This window comes from Rissa tridactyla, chromosome 2 (assembly GCF_028500815.1).
Source record: "Rissa tridactyla isolate bRisTri1 chromosome 2, bRisTri1.patW.cur.20221130, whole genome shotgun sequence".
Classification (NCBI taxonomy): Eukaryota; Metazoa; Chordata; class Aves; order Charadriiformes; family Laridae; genus Rissa; species Rissa tridactyla.
In genome coordinates this window covers 66080705-66106357 of record NC_071467.1, presented here as the reverse complement: position 1 = coordinate 66106357, position 25653 = coordinate 66080705, and the positions used below count along the sequence as shown (strand labels likewise).

General features: G+C 43.5%; 1 protein-coding gene across 3 annotated transcripts in view; it reads right to left on the bottom strand.

Moving 5' to 3' along the window:
* Positions 1 to 2259: 2259 nt before the first annotated feature.
* SEC61B (SEC61 translocon subunit beta) overlaps positions 2260 to 25653 on the bottom strand; it is a 46035-nt gene continuing 22641 nt past the window's right edge. Inside the window, exons 4-5 of one of the 3 annotated variants that reach the window (XM_054190705.1) lie at positions 3079 to 3174; positions 2260 to 2448 (exon numbers count right to left, since the gene is read on the bottom strand). In XM_054190705.1, coding sequence (XP_054046680.1) covers positions 2430 to 2448; positions 3079 to 3174 — 115 coding nt within the window. In that variant the 3' untranslated portion in view covers positions 2260 to 2429. Of the gene's footprint in view, positions 2449 to 3023; positions 3175 to 19083; positions 19185 to 25653 lie in introns of those variants that run through there. The other 2 variants (XM_054190704.1, XM_054190707.1) reach the window with 2 other exon arrangements.

Genomic DNA, 25653 nt, shown 5'->3' with positions numbered 1-25653 from the left:
CTCCCACAGCGGGGGGGGCTTTAGACCTGCTGCAAAGGCAACTCATCGCCCCACTCGTAAACTACTGATGGAAATTTTCCTTTTTTTTTGGCATTACAAGGGAAGCGGTGCATGTTTGGGGCTTTACAAAATGTTAGTTAATATATACAACACTTGTCAAGATAGGGAGTTGGTTCAGCCCTGCCGCTGTCACCGTCCCCTTTCTCAAAAGCTGCTCAGGCTGCCATAAGAGATGCCACAGCATAAGGAGGCATTGAGCAATGGGCAGCAGGCAGCCCGCGGGGATGACCGGTTAGCCCACCAGAAGTCATGAACAGCAGCGAAGACGACTGCTGTTGCTGTTTGTGGGAACAAAGAGGTGCTCAGTGTGATGGTGAGGTTCTAGTTCCAGTGCAGAGCCCCCACGCAGCAGCAATGCATGCTCCAGGTGTTCCCAAAATTGAGGCACTCCTTTCTGATGGACAATGCATCAGCCTGTCCACCAGACGGTCCTGTGGCCAGCACAACTTTCATACCTGTAAGAGGACAGGACTATTGCCAAGGCTCCCTGGACGAGAGGAAGGAAGGAAGAAAACAGAAACGCTTCCCACACCACCAATACAATTTCCTTCCCTTTACCATCTCCTACTGATTTTTTTTTTGCTTAACCCTTTTGATGTCATTCACAGCATGTGAATAGGTCAGTGTCACTTGTGCCCTGGTTGTCCATTGAGCATAATTTAGACACTCAGATTGCTGCAGAGAAGGGAATTTGAGCTGATGCCACGCAAGTATGTTAAAAAGGACCACTAGAAACTGAAGCCATGTTTTGTTGCCTCCAATTTGGGTATGGCAGAATGGCTGCGGTTTTTTGGCAGGTCGCAAAGCAAATTTACGAGACGTAAGGAATGTAGTAGGGATGAGATTAATGTGATCATACAGAGACTTGTGAGAAGTCAGTAGGATTTTTTTTTCTGATACAGAAAGATCTCCTTTCTGTTGAACTTCCAAAATAACTGTTCTATAAAAAAATGTAAATTCAATCACATGGTTTTATAGACACTGCAGGAAAATTACCGTTTTCTGCACGTTTCTATAAATGCAGTTCCTGTAGGGCTTACGGAGAGGAAGCTTCAGGTTTCTCACTTTCCTTCGTACCACTGAGTGGGGACCACGCGCCCGGATCAGCTGAGAGTGGGTCACAAGAGCAGCGACAGTGAGGTTCACCACAGGTCCTCCTGCCTGCTGCTCTGGTCTGCCAGCCACCCTCAGTGTGGGCACAGGACCACAGAGCCCCTTCAGCTGGGAGGGACCTCCAGCGGCCACCTAAGCCAAGCTCCTCCTCAAGCAGGGCAACTTCAGAGTTAGGTCACGGTTAATTAACAACAAAATGAAGCACACCAGAAACACCGGGAGATGTGCATCTGTGTTGGATGTGCAGCATCAAACAGAGAATTCAGAAGAATTTCATAAGTACATTCTCAGTTTACCACTACCTTAACTTTAAAGGCATATTTTAATGTGACACTGATTCATGATCAGCTTTCTCAGAAAAAATACAGCATAGCCAGAAGCCAGCAACTGTAAGCTGCTCAAACTTCGTAACAAACTGACCAAAGGAAACTTAATGCTTTAACCCATACACAAGCAGCAGACAAAAATCCTGATACGGTTGTCAAACATAGCATAATTTTGGCTTTTACTTTATTTCAGATTTTTTTTCTTTTAGGAACTGTAATTTAACCTTGTCAGTTCGGAGCCTCGGGGGGGTTTTTTGGGGGGGCGGGCTCTCTCCAGATCAAAGCAGAGGCATTTGAGGAGAGAACTGAGCGCAAGCATGTGCTCTCGCCGTTGGCGTTGGGCAGCTGAGGGTGACCGAATCTGCTCCTCATTTACTTCTGTACAGCTGGGGATCTCTATCAGTACTCTGCTTGCTCCGCTCGTGTTTCCTTTTTACAGGGGAGAGCCTTTCATCAGAAAGCTGGAACAAATTGCACCTTTGGTTAAACCATCATGCATGCTAACCGTTGCTTCCTCTTTCCCAGTATCTGACATCAGAGCCATGCTGTTTGAGGAAGTCGCAGTTACAGCAATTGTTTCTAAATGCTGCTCCCTTCTATTTTAGTCTGGCTGAGAATGATCCCATCCCTTTATACTCTGCGTGTGGCTAAATACACTGATATCTGTAACCTGTACATACAGAAGCATTTTTTGAGAAGACCAGAGGACAAGGAGACATTTCTGCGCAGAACAAAGGAGCAGAAAAGGAAAGTGTGCCTCTTTTTTTTTTTTTTAAATTTATTTATTTTGTGTCGACTTGAAATTCTTTAACAGCAACAGCACTTCGATTGATGCAAAGTCACAATGAAGTCGCAGTCGACTTGGCGGTGTGATGAATGCTCCTTTGACCTTTAGAGATGGTTGGCCTCATTCCCCCCACCGCTGTGCACCTAGGGTTGTAATTTATACCTGTGGCAAAGTGGTTACCAAATCAGCATGGTGGCAGTTTATAGCGCCTTGCGTGAATCACAACACAAGGAACAAGGCAGGGGGAAATCAGGCCCCGTGCCTTCTCCCAGAAGGCATCAAAGAGAGGATCTTTTATAATTTACTACAATGCCGCCTAAGCACCAACCTAAAGGGAGGCCCTGCCGAGCACCCTACAAACACACAATAGCGGATGGCTGCTTGCCACAGCCCGAGGGCTTGTCCACGGGGGAAGGTTAATGCTCATTAAATGAAGGTGTGTGTGGGGAAAGCGGCACTTTGTGCTCCGGGAGGAGCCAGCGCAGTTTGGGAGCTCCCCGGCTGACCGCGGGCGCTGTGTAAACCTGTGGGGCTGCGCAGCAGATAAATCGAAGGGCTGGAGTCCCATTTGTACCCCTCCTAAATCCACCCTGCCTCCCAAGCGGGTTAGCCCTGTGCAGAGAAATCTCTTTAACCCTTTGCAGCTTGCAAAAGCTGGAGAAACAGGTGGAAGAATTATGTGGGGGAAGAGGTTTCCAGAGCTGCGCACATAACCCTGAAAGGACACTGGTGGCCACATCTACAGGGCCTTGCTAGATCACTCCAAAGGTGCCCCAAAGTGGAGGAACATACCTGCATCCACACTGAAGGCCCTCGGGCATCCCAAATTCCTCCTGAGGCAGAGACCAGCTCTGTGCTCTCTGGCCTGATGTCAATCTCCAAAGCCCACTAGAAGGGAAGGGGTCTATCATCAAAACCCCTTCATCATGACCCCAAGTCATCATACCCTCAAGGCAAATGTACCACGGTCACCCTATAACCTCTCCACAAAGTCCTAAAAGGGGTCCTGCCTTACTGAGCACTATCTAAGATCACCCAACAGCAGATGTAGCTGATCAGATGCAGGCATGCTGTGGCTAGTCTTTGCCAACAACGGAGGGCCTAAATGCCCCTTTTCCGAAAAAGAGCGTGCAGGCTTGAACAGCAATAAGAGAGGTCTTATACAGCAGGTGTTTTGAACTCATGAGCTCCTGGGCCCTCACAGGGAGAGGACTTTTCAGATGGTTCAAGGCAGGTTTGCAAAGGTGTCTCATGAAATGTGCCTGCACTAAATACAGCCATTGCCCAGTCCCAGGGCCTAGGAACAAAACCAGTTCCCGGCAGAAGAAACACAATCCCCAACTTCTTCCAGAGGTCTGGGGCCCCTCCTAGAACTATCTTATTCCCTTTTCTTTAGGGGCATGTGTTTGAAGCGCTGATACGCAGCAGTTTCTGACTCCAAGAGAGGAGCCCAAGCAAGTGCCCTAGGACAGGGAAATTTGGGCTGGGAGTTGCAGCCTGACACCATAGGAGATGGCTTGTCTTGTTCTTTGTGAGAAAAGTAGAGAAAGCCAGAGAGCAAGGCCTGACCAGGGCCTACGAAATGAATACACAACTGTGCAGCCCCTTTTCTGTCTTTTAAAAGTCCTGCAATTCCCCCATGTATACCTAACATAATAATTTTGAAAGTACCCAAGAGGAACTGGGATTTGGCTTATTTGCAATGCTGTGATAGGCAGGTCCGTAGGAAACCTGTGTATAATATCACCCCAGACTCCAGGTTGTGTGTGAGTCCAGGAACACCTGCACCTCATGCATTCCATTGCAAAAGGCAGGGTATGTTAAAATGGCCAACACACCATCGTTTTGCGCTTACACATCCACGGCAGCACAGAACATACAGCAGACAGTGGATATGCTGGGGGAACCAGCATCAAAAGTTCACCCGGCTCTGACACGTGTGATAAAATGGTCTTCGTGGAGCAGACAAAAAAATGCCATTTTCTGTCTAAGACCGTATCTAATGCCACCCCACTCCACTCTTCAGTCCTGCCAGGATTAACTCCACCAACAATCTCACAGAGGTCCCCAAGACACACAACTACATCTCTGTCCCTCAAGTCTTGCCTCCTTTGTGGCCAACACAACCTCCCCTGGGTCCCAGTGACCCCCTGCACTGCAGTTCTTGGCTGAAGGCAGGACTTGGTAAGGAAATGGAGGGGAGAGCTAACTTCCGCTTCCACAGGTTCTCCCTACTTCTGAGATGACTTCTTGCTTTTACAAGCACCCAAGGGACAAGTGCTGTTTATTTAACAAAAACTCTGGAATTAGTTAACTTAAACCAAACAGTATTTTTGAACCAGTTATTTGTTCACAGCCCCTGTTGCACACCCAGATATGATGAAGCCTATGAGGCGTCTCGAGCATAACTCAGTGCAGAGTTTGTCCTGTGTGGTCCTTATAAGTGATGGCGCATGAGTCAGCTGGCTAACCACTAGAAAGCAAAACCATACTCCTCATAAGCTTTCAATTAGAAACAGTAAATTAACAAAGCCACAATCACTTCTTAAAGGCCTCTTTTTCAAAGCAAGCCTTTTCCGCTGTCCTTTCTGATTTCTTTCAGGGTCCCGAGGCGAGGACGAGCTACGTCTCCTTCAGAAAGATCGGACGGGAGAGCAGGGCCAGAAGCAACCTAAAATAGCAACCGAACAACAGGAAGATTTTGGCTGGAAGGGGTCTCTGGAGGTCTCCACTTCCACCATCTTCTCAAGGCAGGGCTAGCTTCAAGGCAGAACAAGTTGCCTCGCACGCTGTTGATGTCTCTGTGGTCAGAGACCCTGCAACGTTTCAGAGAGATCTGCTCCAGTGTTTGACTAAGTTTCCTGGTGGAGAATTTTCTTCCTACAGTCAGAACGTTCCTCGCTGCATCCTGTGACGGTTGCCTCTTGTTCTTTCACTAAGCAACTTTGAGAGGAGCCTGTCTCTACCTTCTCTTTAGATGGTTGAGGACAGCAATCAGATCTCTCCTTACCCTGTTCTTCTGTGGGCCAAATACCCCCAGTTCCATCAGCCCACCCCACTGTTACACACTCCAGCCCACAGCACAGGAGTATTTTACTCAAAATTAATGACACTATTCCATTCCTGCAGAGGTCAAAACCAATGACCTCAGGATGTCACCCTGCATATTTTAATGATAAAATGCTGACATTTTAAAATCATTTGAGGATTTTTCCCTCATTCTATATAGGTAAAATGGTCATATAAAACCATAATAAATTAAAAATTATACGGATTTATGTTTTATTACAAGTTGCATAAAATACAGCAGCAAATCACATCCTAGCAGGTGACCATCCCTCTCTGCTCGGTATTAAGCCTGCCGCTTGGCCATCTGAGCTACACTAAGCATCAGATAAAACCTGCAGATTGATTAGACCCAACTGGCACCTGCAGAATTAACACCTGCAATTTTGGTAAGCTAGCTAAATTAATTGAACTGAGCGGCACAAAGCTATCAGATTTCACTCCTTCTCTTTTCACACATAACTCTTGACGTCCTTTGCAAGTGGTTGTGAGAAACTGCATATTTGATTTAGTTTGAAACTTGATCATTTTCGCAGGTGACCGCAGCTTTGTAATGCAAACATGGAGATACCTCTTTATTCTCGCTGCAGAACAAGGTGGGTTTGTTTTTTTGTTCTGCTTTAGGGGACTGCCATTGGATATCCAGTGACAAGCAGTTTGAATAGATAGATTTAATTTTTGCTACAGTCCCGGTTACAATAACAATCTCTACATCCTTTGTAATTACCACTCAGCATTTCACCCACAACTACAAAACAGCCTCTCTTTCTGTATATTTAATCACCCTCTCCTAACCTTCAACTCAACTAATGGAGCTGCTGGTTGATTAGCAAACAAATAATCACCTGAGTGCCAGATACGGACAGCTGCACCGTGTGTGTGTGTGTCACTCACGACCCATCTGCAGAAGACAGCAAATGCCAGATGCTTGTCTCGGAGCAAGCTTGGCAGCAGAGCACTGGACACAGAGAACTGTGCATACCTGTGTGCCCGTGCCTGTATGGATGCAGGGAAATAACGGCAAGGAAAGCTCGGAAAACGTTATAGAAAGGAAATATTTTTAGCTGCTCTCCTCTCATGGCTAATTTGTTTCTTAGCGTTTCCTCAGCGTCATGACTACCACACCATCTGCTAAAGGCAAAAGTTTGGTGCAATCCCGGGTAGTCAAAAAATGAGCTGGTTGCTCAGACTGTGCAGTGGGAGCGGGTTTTGTACGTGGTCCTGACTAACGTGGTGTGTGTGTCTCACGAGTTTTATAGTTTCTAAACATTACAAGATGGCAAGCAGTGACGACTAATACAATGCTTGGCAAAATCTCCTGACTAAACCTAAATTTTACATTTGATTCACAAAGTGACTGCGCAGTTCAACAAAAGGTGGGCTTGTAATAATTGTTGGCATTATTCACACAAATATATTCAAATATATTAATATTTTGATATTGCACACATCACCTTGAAAAGAAGTTAGAGATTCAATGCCAGCTTCAGCTTACATCCACCAGAATGCTTCTGAAGTACATTTGAGAATTCTCATTTAATGATGTGGTATTTTATTTTAAAATATACATTCAGGTGTGTGGTGATTAATCAGGAAAGATATAAAGCTCACTCAAATCCATTGGCTTCTCTAAAGCTGGATCTTGCTTTATTGTTTGATTTTCTTGACAAAAATGGCATTAATACTTTAGTGCAAACTGGGATTGTATCAGAGCCTTATTAAACTGAGCACTGCAAAAATAAAACAAAAGAAAGACCGAACTTTAGAAAGTAAAGATTTGTTGGGCATCCTTCCACTTGGAAAGAGACGATGATTACGTTAGAGGTAACCCATCTTTTTCAAGTAACCTTCAGCAAAATTCAAAGTTGTGCCCAGTGCAGATGCACATTAACACCATATTAACATATTTACTCCTTTTTAGTGATAAAGACAGACACTATCAAAGACAGAGTCAGACTGAGGTAAAAAGGTGTTAAACTTTTCCCTTACATGGGTGTAACTGTGAACGCTGGTTTTGATGTTGCAAGCAGAGAAAACAAGCAAATGGACGGGAGCAGCAATATGAGAGCAGAAATGTTTTCCCCATCTTATTGGGGAATGACTGCCTGATTACAATGCGGGGAGGGGGGAAAGGGAAGGGGAAGATGAAGGTCCTCTGTCTTCATTACACTTACCTCTTCTGTCCTCATAAGGCTTTAAATTCCCATCCATTTGTTTAGATTGTACTCCTCCTTCAGAGCAACACAATGTCTTCTTAGAGAACTCCCTAGGTGTAAGTCTATGTGAGGAAATGCAAGAATCCTATGCAGACCTCGCCCGACTATTTCCCTGGTAGGATAACACCACTGTGTGACCAGCAATCTCTGCCTGTGCAAACAAAACTCGACAGCAAACAGAGGTGAACCTTCTGGAAGATCTAATCTTAGGAAATGTACTAAGCTGCTTGATACACATAATAAATAAGTGCTGTATCTATACTGTTGGGCCAAAACTTCATTGCTTCTACATTTTTCTATCCATATCTTGGTATTTAATATTAATTTACTTATGTGAAATCAGCCATAATCACACTTGCCATGGGTGAGCTGTTACCAGAACTAGAGGGTATTAATTGCTAGGAAGAAACTGAACTAAAAAACCCACTTGGCTCTGTGTGTGTGTGTGTTATAATATGTAAGGGAAAGAAGAGAGCGTGAACAGCATCCTGCCCTCCTGCTCTGCTGTGTACTGTTGCAGCACCGACTCCATGAGAAATTGTGTGTGTGTGCATGTGTGTTGATAAGTCACAAGAAATACTAGCTTAGGGAAGGGAAGGGAAGGGAAGGGAAGGGAAGGGAAGGGAAGGGAAGGGAAGGTCCACAACTCCCCCTATATTGGCTGCATACCAGTGCCCACTGGCACCTGTGGAGGGTGAACTTCTGTTACCTGCAATCTGTTAGATCTCACAAAACAAACCCAATCCCTTCCTTCATAAAATGGCACTATATGGAAGTAGGGTAATCTCCAGAAGAACAGTATAGATGGAGGGGGAAATGCCAAACTATGTATTTCATCATTTGCACTTAAAAGAGTGGTATGGGAAGTGGTTTGAACAATCCCCTTCTGAGGAAGACAGACTTTCTCAGTGCATGAAGGTCTTAAATCCTGGCATCCACCTACTGGGTCACAATTTATGTCATCTGCATCTATATGACGATTGTACATTTCCTTCCAAATTGTTTATAAAAGTATTGAGAAATGCTGAACCAAGAATAGCTCCTTATGCAACTCCAGTTCAAAATTTACAGCACTCCTCTGCCAGCTCTTCTAAACCAGTGATTTCCAATCTGTAGCATGCAAAGCCCACTTGATGGTCCACATACAACCTCAAAGGAGCAGCCAAACACAATTAAAACTCCGTCCTGCTGCTTTCTTCTGGGGGCAATGAGAGACTGCTTGAGTAGGTAAGAACTTACTGTCATACTTGGACTCAGTCTCACACAGTGAAGGGAGCTACTATTGTGTAGCTGCTGTCTCACAGCCTCATCTCCTTCAACCAGTTAGACTACTTACTACAGGACATACATGCAAAAACTAAGGGCCGGCTCTTCTTCCTCTGACTACACCACTACAGTTGCTTTCAGTTTCACTGACAGCAATATTTGTTCTGTAGCTGAATCACAGAAATCACTACAGGTCCATCCTCTTTAGGGATAGTAACGGAAAGTGGAGAAGTAGTATCAAAGTACAACCAAAACGTGCAGCTGAAAAAGCTCAACATGGTAATAAAATCTCAAATTGTTAACAGAAACTAATTCACAAGAGCAATAATCCAGCTAACAGCCAATCAAAAGGAGATGAAGTTAGAGAAATACGTAAAATTAAAAAGATCAGAGTGGAAAGAATCAGATGGCACCTGACAGAGGAGCCAGCATTCAAATATGAAATAGCACATAACAAATGAAAAAACAGGGAAGATAATGTAACAATGACACAAAGGAATAGAAACCACCAAATACAACAGAAAAAATCTAGATAATAATAGTCATAATGCCAACAAAGGTCCAAGTCAGTCCCAGAAAACTGTATACAACTTTTGGAAGCTAAAAGTGTTGTTTATTAACAAAGGCATGCTGGGGAAAGAGAGACAGGTGGAAAGACAGACGACAAGCAAAAAACAACTCTTCCAATCTTTTATGTTCATTTCACCATTGCATCAACATCTTTCCCCTCTCATGCACATGCACACACACACACTCTCCATTTCTTTCCTTGCTTCAGCCTATTGAATCCTGTCACTCATCAGCTGTCTGGGGTCTCCTATAGTCTTTGTCCCTTTTGCGTGCAAATAACCAGCCCAATGAAGCTGCTAGGATTCCTAGTTGTGTGGCAACAGAAAAATGTACTCACAAAGATCTAGTTAAAGTCCACCAAACTGTAAAAGACATTTGAGAAAACAGTGTACGTCAAAAAGGTACTGTGAAATTAAGAGCTGCAATGCACAAATTTTGGATCTCTTGAAGGGAGTGCATTACATTGCAGTTTCTTTGTTGTCTTCACAGGTTGATGGGCAATTATGTGCTGAATATTTTTGTTATTGTTAGAAAATGCTAATTAGTCAAATACAAACTTTTGGGGAAAATAAGGCAGTATCAACAAGGAGAGCCACAAATTTTGGTGAAAACTACGAAGAAAGGAATGCCAGGATGGCTAGTAACCTGAGGGAAATTCACGTGGTATTTGAGAGAACCAGACACACGTCCCAGCTCTGCCTGATTCACAACAAGAATATGAAGGAAGCCAAGTCAGTCTTTCTGTGGTTCAGTGACTATTAATACAAGACAGAACAGACGCAACTGGAAAACCTGAGAAAGTCCCACACATACTCCCTTGCAACAGGCGCCGTCTGGAGAGTAGGGAGGCCACAGCCTAGTTTCAGCAGAGCAGGCACTCGAAACTACATTGAACTGTCTCAGGTTTATGTCAATATATGGAGGGAATATTTACAAAATCTCAGTGAGTTTGATGGGCTATTCTACACCTACCTCCAGGCTCCTCCTCTCCCTCAAAAATGTACAGTCCTGGTGTCTCCACTACACCCTGCTCTCCTCTGAGAGCTCAGAGGAGCAGCAAGTTGGCTGAAGCAAGTTCTTTTTGCTTAAAAATCCAGGGGTCTCAAGGAAGACTGCCATTTCCATGAGTTACTCTTCAATCTCTGTCCCCTCCCCTGAGCCTCTGCAGGTGTTGTAGGCATCAAGTGCTTTTTTTTGTGCTGCGGGGAGACAAGTATACTACAGACGCACTACTGGCTTCTTGCATTGTTTTAGCCTGCATCTGACTTGGCTTTCTTTTCTTTTGTTTTTGTGGAAGGATGGGAACTGTGTACTCCCTAATACAGAGGAAACTGAAGCAGAGTAAATGAGAATACTACAAATTAAACTTTTATAAAACTTACGCTCATTAAAGTTGTATGATTTAGGATAAAGGTTGTTAAAACCAATAACAGCAACAAACACCAACCAAATCCAATAAAGATACCCAAGAACAAAAATCAAGAGAAAGTTTCAGAAGTCATAGTAGGAAATGATTTTACAAGCACACAACAAAGAAAAGCTCAGCAGAAGTGACTTCAAACTCCCTGAAGTATGAGAGGAACCTGTAAGCAGACGAGATACATAGACTAATACTGGGAAACAGAATGAACTCTTTGCTCAGTGGCTATCAGGAACAGGAAGAGCAGTGTGTGGGAAACATTTCCTGGAGGCAGAAAAAAATGACCATTCCTTCGTCAGGACACATGTAAAAGAAAAAGGTAACATCATTAAAAAAATTCCTAGAAATTTTTGCTCTTGCCCTGACCCAGAAACCCATCTCATCTTGATAATACTTGGTTTTGCATCTGTGCAATCACACAGGTATCTCCTATTACTTACAGATGATGTTTATCTCAGAATCATAGAAAAGTTGCTTGAAAGGGACCTGTGGAGATCATTTAGTCCATCCTCCTGATTCGTACCATGGGTATCGCCCACACTAGCTCCCATCAGCTGTGGTTTGTCTGGCGGACTCTTGAAAGTTTCCCAGGGTAGAGATTGCGCAGTCTCTCTCAGTAACATGTTCCAGGGCTACACTACTCCTCTCATGGGTTTTCCCAACTGTCCAACCTGAACCTCCCAACTGCAGTTCTTGGCCATTGCTCCTTGTCATATTGTTTGCTACTGAACAGTAGAGTTTGGCTCCGTTCTCTTCGTTATTCTCCCTCCAGTTACTGTAGGCTGTTGCTAAGATCAGCACTATCCTGGCAGTCCTCTGTTGGACTCCCTTCAGCTTCTTTACAGCCTCCTTTGAACTGGGGGGAGGAAGGAAGGCCAGTACAGGATGCATGATTCCAGGTACGACCTCAACAGTACCAAGTAAAGGTGGATGAGACCAGCAGCTTTGCTTGATCTGCTGGCTATGCTCCTTCTAGCCCAGTATGCGGTTTCCCTTGCAATGACTTTCGACTCAACCATATGTGGTTCAAACAATCCACCATAACCCTGAGGTCCTTTCCAGCCAGGCTGCTGCTTAGCCAGTTACCACTTTGTACCAATACTGGAACCTCGTATTTCTTCTTGCTTAATCTCATGAAATTTCTGTTTGTCCCAGTCTTCAACTTTCTGAAGATTCCTCTGGACTAAAGCTCTGCCATTCTGTGTGTCAATCACTCCCCCCCACTTAACACAGTCTGCAAATTTGCTAACGGTGCCATCTGCCTCCTCATGCAGGCCACTGCCTTCTTGTCTTTGCTATGTTTGAAAATGAATTTCTAGAAGATGTTCTTTTTCAGTGACTGAGGTGACAATAAATGGCATATTGTTCCCTGGATCTTTCTTTTTGCCTTTATGAACAGGGCTGTTTAGCCTTTTTTCAGTCTTCATGGACCTCTACAGATCATCCTGATTTTTCACAGATGATAGACAGCAGGTACCTATTTCAGTGCCGTAGATGACTCTCATCACCTATGGATCTGAATGCATCCAGCTGTAGCTATCTCTAAGTCATTGCTCCTTCCCTGAAGGCTATCCTCCATAACAAACGGTGCTGGTATGTATAAAGCTCTGAGTAGGCTTTGTCTCTAAAAACTGGTGCAAAAAAGACACTGGGGACCTTGTTTTGTAATGTTTGCCACTATGTTGTTCTCCCGCATTCATCGGTGGGCCTATATCCTTTTTGAACTATTTTTTGTAATTAGTGTTTCTGTAGAATCCCTTCTTGTTACCCTTAATGTCCTCTCCTCATCTTAGCTCCAGCTGGGCTTACTAATTTTTTTGAAAAAGTGCTCAAACAATATCTTTATATTCTTCCTTTGTTGTACATTTATCTTTTCAATTCTTGCATGCTATTCTGTTGCATTATTGGCTCACTTCCTTAGTCAGGAGAGCCTTCAGCTGAAAGCCCATCCTGCACAACGAGGAAGTTTGTTCCTAACCTCTCAGGAAGTTTCTTTTTTTTTTGCCTGGGGTTTTTTTTGGGTGTGGTGTTTTTTTGTTTTGTTTTTGTTTGGTTGTTGTTGTTGTTATTATTATTTTAAATGAGACAGTCCTCCTGTGTCCCTTTCTCCTTTGGCAGCTTCCCTAGGAATTTTATGTACAAATTCCCTAACTAAGCCAAACTCTGCTCTATAAAGTCCAGGGTCCTAAATCTGCTGCTTCCCTTCCCAGCCTTCCTCTGTACCTTGAGCTCAATCATGTCATGGTCATTGCAGCCCAAGTTTCCATTTCTGCCACACTTTCCACCAGTTCTTCCTACTTTGTGAGCAGCAGGTCGTGTACAGCCCCTCTACCATTTGCATTATAAACTGTCAGGGCCATAGTCGAGGGCCTAGGGACTTCTTGGGTTGCTTTCATGGTGCAAGCCTAGCAATGGCTATCTGGATAGCTGTAATCTCCCATGAAGATAAAGGTTTGCAATCAGGAGATTTCTGTAATTGTCTGTAGAAAGCCTCACCCTCTACATCTTGTTCAGGGGGTCTTGGTCAGACCACAGTATCTTCAGTGTCACTCTGCCCTTAGACCCTCACTCTTGACAGACACATCCTTGGACTTCTACTAGAGCTCTTCAGAGCCAAGAAGCACCTCTACAGAGAGCACAGTTCCCCTGCTGATCTTCCTTAAAAAGCCTGTGCTCAGGCAGGAGAGCACTCCAGTCAGGATCTAACACATAGTTTATATAAGTTTCAGAAGACCTTCCCCCAGAAGTCTTCATATCATGCATTTTGTGTAAGACAGTGTCATACAAAATATTACTGCTGTTTTCACTTTTTTCTCCATCTTTTCTACATCACCTCTTCCTATCATCCTATAACTAGTATTTCAGCTCTTTAGGGCGAAGCTCTCCTCCTACATTTGTATTTCACACACTTGAGTTCCTATCCTCACTGGCATTAGTGTAACAATCACCTTTTTAAAAGTGTAAGATAATATAACTGGGGTGAGTGTTGGGGTTAAGGGGCAGGAAAAGAGGAGTAACAGGTTCCCGGTACTCGTAATTTGCAATTCATCAAACTCAAAAAAGATGAACGCACCTTAAAACACTCAAAACAATTTACCATCATTTACAAATATAAGCAAAACTGTGTGATCTAGTTATGGTCATTTATCATTATTAGAAACACAAAAAACAGTTAATTTTGAATCTATTCAAATGAATGGGAGACAGACCTATAGGTGATCAAGAAGACTGAATAGACTATAATTATACTACTTTTACTCAAAAATTCATCGCAAAATTATGCGCAATAATTATGCCACTGTTGTACTGAAGCCAAAAATGAATAAAAAAATATCCTTTACTTACACTGATTACATTCTACAATCCTTTCTATGAGACCGAAGAGGAGAAAAACCGATAAAGACACCAAAGTTCCTGTGTTAATCTTCCAACAGAATACCCTAGTAGTTATTGATGAAGAGCAATTGATGCCCCCTAAAGAATATTCAAAGGAATTAACAATTCTGTCGTCTCCAGAAGACGAAAGCAGGTGCTGCATACTGACTTTTCCCTATCCTGTGCCACTTGAAAGGCGTGCTTTTCAACATCTAGGAGGCCATAGACTGTAAGCGTGCCCTCCAGAAGGCCTGCAGGGTTCACAAAATGGCGGCTCTTCTTCAACCCATCGTCTCATGCTCACCTTCGCCTCCTACTCCAAGTCTTTCTCCCTGCCAATGTTGCCTGAGTTGGGGACAGAAGAGGACATTTGCCAACTTCAGAGGAAGCTCTTATTAAGCCAGTAATGACCTGCCATGCCCAGAAACAGCATGTCATGGCAAAGTGCCTGAATTACAAGACAGTGTATGCGACTCCTGACTGAACATGTGTTCTCCAGCTGCTCTACCCACATATACTGATGCCTGCTTATGCCAGCAGCCACATCTACTTGTCCAGATGGCTCCTGTGCCGGATTCAGATGGTGAGGAAGGAATCATCCCCATCTAGCTGAACAACCACATCCTGGGTCATTATTTTTATGAACGGCATTTCTCAGACCCAATAAGCAGTAAAACAATACGGAGATTTTAATTCACTTCTTACAAGCTTCCACTATTAAGTATGGCACAGTTCAGATTTTATGTCAAGTTGCAACTGGTGTCCTCACTGTAAAATGTCTATTAAATACAGTTCCTCAAGGAGCAACATTAAAGCAAACCTGGTGATTGAATTCACTGACGCACCCATGGTTGACTCTCATCTCTCTCTCTCTTAAGCTCTCTTTCCTCCATATGTTGCCTAAAAGAAACACCTTTTCACCTCAGTTTTTCTCCCTAGTCTTCATTGTGAGGAGTAATAATCAAGGACACAATTCTGGCAGTAGGTGGCTTCTGTGCAGAGCTCTTCTTCATTGCCCTTGCCAAGATGAACAGTGCTGTGCCACTCTTTCCTGCCCAGCACTTCTGTAAAGTGGGGAACCAGAGGCCCCAAAAGGTGATTTATTGAGCTGGCAAACGACAGAGCCAAATGCCATATAGATCCCGCAGTCGCCATGCAGCACTCTAGCTAGAAGAAGGTTTGTTCTCTAGTCTGATCTCAGCGATCGCTATCAATGTGAGTCATGTTTCCCACGCTGTCACTGATTCCTCACCTGGGTGATGCTGCTAAACAGGGGTCTGAAAGGGGATTTTAGACATCAGCTCCTGCCCCAATTACTCACACAGAGCTGGCACCGTTACGCAGAGACAGATACAGTAATTAGATCTATGACACACCTCAGGGTTTAAATGTTGTGCCAGCCTCCTTACATGCAGGATTTCGTGAAACGACCTTGGATTTTCTGAAGGTACAGCGCAACCGCAGCACATTTCGGTTTGAGGCATTTTTAGGCCTTGAGAGTGATTTTTGTTTATTTTGTTGGGTTTTTTTTAAGTCCTTAAACAGTAGAGCTTCTTTTTGGCAAGTACACCTGAAAGCAGGAAAGCAACAGACAGTGCCAGCCTGACTCTCAGAGAGAGACAAGATCTTTAAAATAGTATTTCCGCTCCTTTTGAGGCTCCAGCCTGTGGTTTCATCTGATGTACCTGTGTGGCAACCTATTCAAATGAGCCCACAGAGACTCTCGTATGTTAAAAGATATGCAAAGGAAAGAGGAATTTCCAGTGGAAAATGTGATTGAATGGAGAGATGTTCACTTGGACAATCTCTTACCAAAGCACAGCAAATGACTAGAAGTACCTGCCAGTCTTTTTTTTCCATGCCATGAGGCACTCTCTCTTTACTGCTTACATCAATTAGAACTCATAATGTAATTACTGGGGACATCAAAGCATCATGCCTCCCTTCAGAAAGGCTCACAAGCCTGCCCACTCACATTGCAGTCTGCAAGCAACTATGAATCCCCCAGCACTTTGTGATGTGTTTCACACCTCAGCTCTGCGCTCTGAGCGATGTTTTTAGGCTCTTCTAGCCCTGACAATTACAGACACCATTCCTGAGGAACCCTTTTGCTTAGTCAAACATTCTCTTTTTTTTTTTTTTTGTATTTCATATTAATAAGAACCATTTTTAGAACACGATGCTCATAATTTAGTATATAGTTCAGAAAAGAACCCAGCTATTAACCGAATATTTCAAAACTGTGGTAATAGTACAAGACAGTGTAAGTACATATGTTTACAGACTTTGAAATCAACTGTTCTCCATATTTGCATGTGGGGTTTTCAATGAACTTGTATGTGCATTATCAGAATCACAAGGGTTTTTGTATGCATCAAGCTCTTTTCCAGCTATAGGTACTAATTATACTGGTCACTGAATTTGTCAACATGCCTGGGTGGGTTTTTTTGAAATTCAACATGCCTGGGTGGGTTTTTTTGAAAACTGGAATGAGCTCTAAAGCTGGTGCTTTAGGGAAATGTCAGGGGAGAAAGGGTCAATTTGAAAAGGGCAAAGGGAATGGAAATGCTATGGTTTGGGGTTTCAGGGTTTTTTTTCAGACGCGTGTCATACCATTTCTCTTCATCACAAATAATCCTTTTGTTTCAGTGACAATAACTACAAATGCATTAGTTCTATGATGACAGTAGCCTGATTTGGAAACAAGAAATTATCTACCAGAAATAATCCAGGTGGTACCTAAAACCTCCAACGCAGGCCCAGACCTCAAAAAGAGCTGTCTGAACAGAAGTTAGTAAACCAGATACTCTTACTGACCTGAGCCTGCTGTTCTGCACCACAGTCCTGCCTGGTCTCACCCCAGTCGTACATCCCAGTCTCCTCCCTGGCATTAGCTCTCACGTTCCTCTGCTTTACTGGTGATCCAAAAGGGTTCACTTCTGTTACGTGGTCAGTTTTCTGATCTACTTACTTACCCACTGTATAGGGGTGCCAGAGACACCACAAGAGAAGTGACGGGAATCACAGGATCATAGAATCATAGAACAGTTTGGGTTGGAAGGGGACTTTAAAGGTCATCTAGTCCAACCCCCCCTGCAATGAGCAGGGACATCTTCAACTAGATCAGGTTGCTTAGAGCCCCGTCCAACCTGACCTTGAATGTGTAACTGGGGCGGGATATGCAGCAGTGGTCCCAACTTAAATGTAGTTTATCTGCAGCCTGAGACTTTATAACTTGTGAAATTATCCAGGAAAGTGCAGTGAAGGGATAGAGTGAGAAGTCAGGACTCAATGGCCTTCACATATCTTGTTGTTGTGGACTGGGGCACCTCTGCACATTTGCCTTCCACCTTCATGCACAGCAGGGCCATTCCTAAGCACAGAGGATCACAGCTGCCTTGGGCAGCAGACTGATAAATGACCACAGCCCTGACAGCTGCTCTGAATACACCAGAGCTGCTGAGAAGCAGCTTAGTGCAGCTGCTGACACCAACAAAGAGATGGAGACACTTCACTCTCATTCATCCCATTTAACAGCAGCAACGAATTGCATTCCCCAGGCTCTCCCCTCTTTCTCTGAGCTAGCTCCTTTCCCTCCCTTCTCCTCGCTCACAATGTGGATCCTACCCCAGCACCTCAATTTGAGGGCAGCAGCAATGAGTTTGGTTTACAGTGCTAAGAAGCCCCAAGCCACCTCTGCCATACGGCCATGAGTAGCCCAACCACAAAGCTGTGATCACAACAGCTGCCGGCACTTGGAGTTCATACAAGGCACAGATCTGCACAGGCCAGGAGATACAGGCATCCTTACCCTACCTTAAACATTTAGCTAGTACAATCTAGAACTGATTGAATGCCTTTGGAGATATGGTAGTCATCAGCAGTCAGGTCCCTAGATCTATGTCTATCTGCTGTGCACGGCCATGGACATATTGTTTATTGTGGTTCAGCAGACACAAGGTTATCACAATTGGCCATCAACCCAAACAAGCAAAATGAGAATGTCAAAGAGCAATGAAAGATTATATTGGTATCCAGCGAAATGAACCTGAAGTGATCTACACAACCCTTCCACAGCAAGCAAAGGAAACTGTCACAAGGCCACCATCTCCTTTAGGATGGTTTCTGCAAAGCTCTAAGCAGCTGATACCACCAGCACAACTCTCCCTGCTGCTCTGGATCACAGTAGTGGGACCTCCACAAAGAGCTGCTTGTGGAGCTCATCACAATAGTGTGACAGGGGAGTTTTGTGGTTGGTTGTGTTTGTGGGTTTTTTTAAAGGTCAAAACAGCTGAAAACTGCAAAAATGAATTTGTATCAAAATGAAGTTTTGCAAAAATGAAGGCAAATGCAGTCCTTTGGCCAGTTTAGTATATAACTGTAGTTTCCTCCCATGGCCTAGCACAGACACATCTGAACTGGAAACAGAGCTGATCTTAATAAATGGTGATAAACTGCATATTTTTCGTTGAACTGGAGGGGACGGAAGCAAGGAGCAGAAAGCTAAGACACCTGTTGCAAGCCTCCTTCAAAAGAAACTGTATAATACTAACTGCAGGCTGTCATAAAAAGCTTTATAATGCCTCAAAGGCATTGGGTCAATGTGTTAACAATTTGGTTCATATACTTAGTGGAAACTAAAGGGAAAAGAACTTCAAGGTATGCTTGTTCCCTGCAAACTAAAAACTTCAGCTGTATAGTTTGATGAGGGGCTTTATGTTGGAAATACCTGTATAGTTATAGAAAGAGTAAAAAAACCAATAAAATTGCAAGTCTAATATTGAAATAGTAACAGCGAAGGAACAAAAGAAAGAGATGTTCCCCAGGAATGCAGGAATTATTGCTATGTAATCAAAGGACTATATTTTCTTCCCTGCTTTCTCAAGACAAACCTTTGGTTCTAGTCTCTCCAAAAAGAACATCTTTGCTTTTCAGGTGATGTCTGCTTCGCTCACTGAGTGAAGAAGCATGGGGAAGGACAGCATCTGGGGAGAAACAAAGCCAAGAGCATTTATTGGAAGGTATTAATTATATCAGAAAGAGTACTTCGGAGTCTGATTTAATTGAAATCAGGAATGTAGCTGGAGAAAAGAAACATCGCCGGCATACCCTGGAGAGCAGTGCTGAAATATGTGCTACATTGACCACTGACAATCCATAGAGAGCTGGCAGGTCACACTCTGATGGCTCTTCTCCTTGTTTCCAGCTGCTAAATTACATTAAAGTCAGCTTAAAATTCATTAAACGCCTTCCTATTATTACTTTTCCATATAAGCAGTTGTTATAGCTGCTGCAGAGACATTGTGTGACGGTGACAGTGAAGGCAGAGGCCTGAGTAAATATGAATGGGAAAGGAGAGGTGATTTTGACCAGGAAAACGCTTGGGACCCTTTGCTTCAGAATTTAACTGCTCTTCAAAAGATGAAAGCAGCTACACAGTAGATTGTGAATTCAGATGCTTAAATGCTCCAGAGATACCTTAATACTGATTGTGGAGGTCATGTTTTGTTTTGCAGTTTTGTATAAATTCTGAACCAGCAGAGTCATCACTCTGTGAGACTGTCATTGCAATGATGCTGACCCGGTGTCACTGATAATTACAGGTAATTTCAAGTGCTGTCATTAATTTGCCTTTTTCAATCACTCAGCAAAGCCTTACAGGCTTTGTCTTGTATATAATAGTGTTGAAGGTAATAAGATTTCTTCCATCAGGGATTTAAGGAATTGGATTTAACTCAGTTTTTTTCTAAAGGCTTTGCGCTATTTCTTGCAGGTTTTGGAAAAAATAATTTTTTAGCAGTTTTCACCAATTTCAGTGGGAAGTTTTTCCAGACCAGGATACAGAGGACTGAAATTCATGTGTTACCAGAAATATACTGTTACTCAGTTCAGAAGGGAAGCTCCTTTATAGCTGGAAGTGGAGGGGAGAGCAGCGGTCCTCACCTCCACCCCCATATAAGCCTTTTTGCGATATGTTCATTTTTTATTAAAGATCAAAAATATAAAGACCCTTTGCTTGAATTCTGGCTTTAATGGCATGTCCCATGCAACAAAGAAGAATCAAGTGGCATGAAGTAAGCAGGGCTTTGCCAACGGGACAGAAATGACGGGCCCAGCCCAGTATTAAATGGTATTTTGAAGTCAAACATCAGTGACAGTGCTGTCCGTTCATTACCTGCATCATCTGATGTACATGAGAGAAATATATCAAAGGGCCTTCAACAACACCTTTTAGCCTGATTGAAAGAAGAAACCCATCAGTTTTTCTGGGAGAGCAAAGTAAGAATCTACTGAAGAAAGAAACTCTTTTTAAATCTGAAAAGGAAGATATAAACCCTTTTTCTGGTGACTCATATGACTTAGAGCTGTAGAGACTTTCTAAAATAGTATTTGCAATTTCTGCAGGGAAGACTTTCAGAATAGCATCACTAAAAATACCCCAATGCCTTTAAAGATTTACTGTCCATGCCCAGAATTCTTGAAAAAAGTAGAATATTAAAATAATATACCAGAAAGCCATGCCTCTGCACATCTTACAACTGGAGTGTATATGGGAGATGCAGAGGTCCATACACTGGAGACCCCTTCTGCGTGCCATGCAGTGCTTCTGTGTATGCAATTGCCGTTGGTGTCACACTTGACCCAGGCTGTACAATGATGCTTCCAGCAGACAGTAGTCATGTACGGTTGGCCCGTTCTGATCTTCACTAAATTCTGGGAGCTGAATTTGGTTTGTTTGACAACTCAGGCGCAGCAGAAGGTATGAAATTTCTCATGACTGTGGGCTTCCTATGTCTTGGGGGTATATTAAGAACAGCTGAATCAGCTAGTGCAAATGTGCAGAAGGACAACACAAGACTGACGAGACCCTCCTGCACCTACGGGTCTTCTAGGGAACTCAGTTTATCCTGCAGGTTCCTTCAGGGGAGTATCTGCTCTTGTGGAGAGATGAGCTGCAGAGCCACGGGCTCTCTTTGGGAGAACTCATTTCACGTTCCTAGGTGGAGCTGTTCTGCCCCCCCATGGCAGGTCACTAGCAGAGCATGGAACCAGACCTCTGCTTCACACAGACAAACCCATCATCTCATTGCAAAGCATGCCAAGGATTTTATGCTACATGGAGGGGACCTGGGTTGGTGCTCAGAGCATCGTATTCACTTACAATTGTACATGCCAGAAAATTGCAGGAGCAAGGCAGCTGAAGGGAGTCTATAAAAAATTAATGGCTGACATAAATATCGACCTCCAAACAAAGAACGGTCAGAAGTGATGATGCAACAGAAGTGAAAGTTGTGACTTATTACAGGCTTTGTGGCGGGTTCTCATTTTAAAAACTCTGATTTTAAAGGATGAGGAATTAAAGGCAGGATGCAAACTTGGCCTCTGGAAGCAAAGGCCAGAACAGCCTATAGGGTGCGATTGGGAAGAAGGTCCCTGGTGATGGTAACTGCTCCACAGATGCAAAGAATGAGATACAGAGCCAGATGCTAGAGAGGAATCAAGTAGAAATTCTCTGCGGAGGAACCTAGACAGCCTTTGAGGCGGAGAGGAAGACTATGTCAGTAGAGAGAATTAACACGCAAAACATGGGAAGTTCAGAGGAACATGGTGAAACACTCCCATGAGACGAGACAGCCTGTCCCATTTCCCCCCCGCCAGGAGAGCCTGGGCAACACCAGCAGTCACTGAGAGCTAAACAGGGGCTTGGCTGCATTCAGCTGACTCGTCGGAGAGTGGGAAGAAGATCGTGACTGTTTCCTGACTACATTCAAACAAATGTATAGAGCTTTTATGTGGGCAGGGGCATCTGGTTGTCACACCATATGCTACTCCTTTTGGAGTATAAGTATATAGCTGAGTAAATGCAAGGGGATGTTTATATGATGAGCATGAAACCCTCTAAAATGACACCAGAAGCCAATAGTAATAAATAAATTTTGCTTTCCATCACAGGGTTCCAAATTCTCTTGGTAAACTTTACATTAATTGGCTTGATCTTAAATGAGATGGTACTTGGGCATGGATGGGGGAAAACAGTTACTTTTCAAGATTTGCCTGGAGTACACTTGTTACTTTCCAAACATCCAAAATGTCACAAACGAAACAAACAGAGAAACGAAACCAAAGTAAAACACAACGAAAACTCACAAAATTCCATCATGTCCCAGTCAATGTTCTCCCCCTGCAGTGCTTGCCACCAAAGACGCTGTACTCATTGATGCTATATTAATCGGGAAAGTGACCTCTAGCCATTTTGTGTAGGGAAGCTGTGACCAAGCGACTAAACACTATTCTTTAAAAATACCTGAAAATAAATACATTGTAAATGGTGCAGAACTGCAGAATTTAAGAGGGCACCACAGGCTTCATTAACCCCCAGTGCTGTGGGATCCTTTCTGTCTTGAAAAGGTTTCCAACAAAACCCTTCTTACAGGTAACACAATAAGGAACAGCACAGGCTATTAGTATACAAAAGGATAAAGAATAAAAAAGAAACAATTTCACTGCCTCTGGTGACTGACTTTATTAATTGTAGGCTGGGAGGAAAGATGGTCAAAAATAGACTACTGAAGATGAAGGGAAAGTATCTGCCAAAAAGAGGTTCTATGTCTCAGACCGAAACCTCTGTGTGTACATACATATGCCTGTATTATTTGCTACCAGTTTCTGCTGTTTTCAGTGAATTTCATACTAATCTTATCTCATATGAAATAAAAGAATTGTTAAAAAATGAATGATTTCCTGGAAGAAGCTTAAAAAAAGAGCTTGAGGTGTACTGGTGCACATCCAAACTAGTTCTTATCTGTTGTTAAGAGTATAATTGGTGACAAGCAATACTGTCAGTACAGGGAAAAGGCACATGATGAATATTCTTGACATGAAATCTTTGAAGAAAGTTGTCCAACACAGAAAGACCGAAAAGGCGCCAAACATGATGCAAGCTTAAAGACAGGACATAGTGCAACTGTGCAGAGAAAGTGACACAAGGGTCTGTTTCTAGCCGAGGAAGATGTCTGTGATTAATCAGTAGTTGGTGGATATTTGCCATTCCAAGCCATGCTAACAACTTTCAATGAGACCCAAACTTCAGAGTTTCCACAGAGAAACATGTCAATATTGATGCCCAATGGATTTAGGAAGTACACATAAATACCTGAGGTATCATGTATGCATATATGTACGTATGTATTTCTGTGAACACACATCCATATATTTAGGAGTTCAAATGCAGAGCCACCAATATATATTTATGTGATTATACATGGATGTTGTTATATGGTGGGTTCATATTTGCACCTGTAACTATAGATAAAATTTTGGCACAGTACAAAAATACTGATATATATTGGAGGTTTCTGTCTACATCCATAAGAAATAGGAAATATGTACATGAGATAAAGCTGTACGTAAAGATCTGGCAGCCTGACACACTGAGTAGGCCTGTGCTCTCACTGAAGGTTGGGACTGCATTAATGTTAGTTTCCTTTCAACCATGACAGGGAAGGAGGAGGGAGGTCTGGAAAGCACCATCTGCTTTTCCAGATTGCTGTTAATCTGCCAGTAATTCATAATGGATATAAAGAATTAATGTTATGGGGGAACGTTAAAAATATACAAAGCCTTCATCTTCAGCATATGGAGCGAAGACCAGCAAAGAACAGGCATCAGGTTGTCCTCGTGGGCCTGGAGGGTGGAGAACCCTCAGAAATTCGTCTTGTGGGTAAAAGAGAATGAAAACACAGACAAGTGTGGAAAAGGAAGGGGACAGTCCCCTGATAATCAAAGAAAGAAACCTGGAAGTCAAAAAAAACCAGCTTTGCAAAGAACATTGTAAGGCTGGACAAGCAACACTGGAGAAACAGGGCCCAGGGCCAGGCACGCACAGGAATGAATGAAATCCCAGCTTTGGGGAACATGCAGGCTATGCTTCCTCAGCCTGCGATGGCTCCTCTGAGAACACACACTGGAAACAGCCTCAAGCAAAAGGTCACACGACGGGAGCCTGAAGTCACTTGGAAAGGGTGGCAGGGTGGCATCGGTGAGAAAGCAAAGCGTGGGGCGATACACCCGAGGTGAAACACTAATCCCATAACAGTTGATCGTGGTTTTTGCATTGACCAGAAAAGGTCAACATATGGTGTGCTGGGAAAACTGCCAGCAGAAGTACTGCTATTTTTTGAATATTTTTAATATAAATTTCCACCTTTTCCTTATCTATGCTGCTTTGCAAGAGAAAAGAGTGCCAGTTACTACAAGGAGTGATCTTTACTTCTTACAGCTCCTCTGAAGATGTAGGTCGAGCCCGAGTAGGAGGGAGCTACATACAGGTGACAATTCACTGAAATAGGACTGTTTTGTCCCATACCTGGTATTCCAGCATGACATGGGCACAGGAACTTCTCACTGCCCCTATCCAAGTAAACTGAAGGGAGTCTGGGAACTGGCCTGAGCACTGACAGGCAACCAGCTTTACCACAAAAGTGCTAGCATGGTTTCTAGCACAGCTTCGGCCCAGGGCAAATGTCATTGCTGATCTCTACGAATGCTTCAAGAGCTAGTGCAGGCCAACCGCCATGCTGGATGCACCCAGCCTCTCTGATGGAGAGGACGGGTTAAGAGAGTCTAGCTTTATCAACATGACCTCAGCCAGGCCTGTTGGACCCAGGATCAGAGAGCAGTCCCTAGCCCATTTTATTTAGCAGTGCAGATACAGCCTTTGAGTCCTATTCCTATGTGCCTCTACACTCTATGTTCCTAAGGCCTTCATGCAATGACACGCTGCCCTCTTCAGAGCAATTTCCCAGTTCCAGCGCTTGAATCCAAACAATACAAACAAGTACAAAGGCTTTTGCATAGGCAAACATGGTATTTTGGATCCATCCTTCTATCCCTCCAAATCAAAGGTGGCAGAGGAGCTTTATAGAGGTGTATAGCCTTTCAAAGCTATTACCTTTGCATTCCTACAAAGGTCCCTGGCGCCCTGTGCAGTGTGAAATTGTCTTATAACAACATCATCTTAAGTTTCACACCAGAAGCAAGGACTCCTCTACTCTGACACTAGGAAAAGAAAATCACCCGCCTCTCTGAGGACAGAAAGCTGGTGCAGCAACAGAAGTGATCTGGCAGTTCTTGCATAAACAGGAAGGGAAGAATTCCACAAATTTGATGACATGTGGTCTTTATTTTCAGAGTTGTTTGATTGACGAGTGACTGTGAAGGGGTGCTGTGCACAGGGAGCTCTGCTGATGGGCCTCGTGATCCAAAGCTGGAAGGAGCTCTAGGCTGATATCATTGCTACCTGATGACAATTTTCTGGCTCTGGGGGTTATTTCTTCTGTCAGACATACTGGATTCTGAGTGACATCTCTCCTTCATTTCACGTGTCTTTTTTTTTTCTCTTAGTGTTTTTTTTTTTCCTTCTCTGAGTTTTCTTACAGTATAAAATGTGTGAAT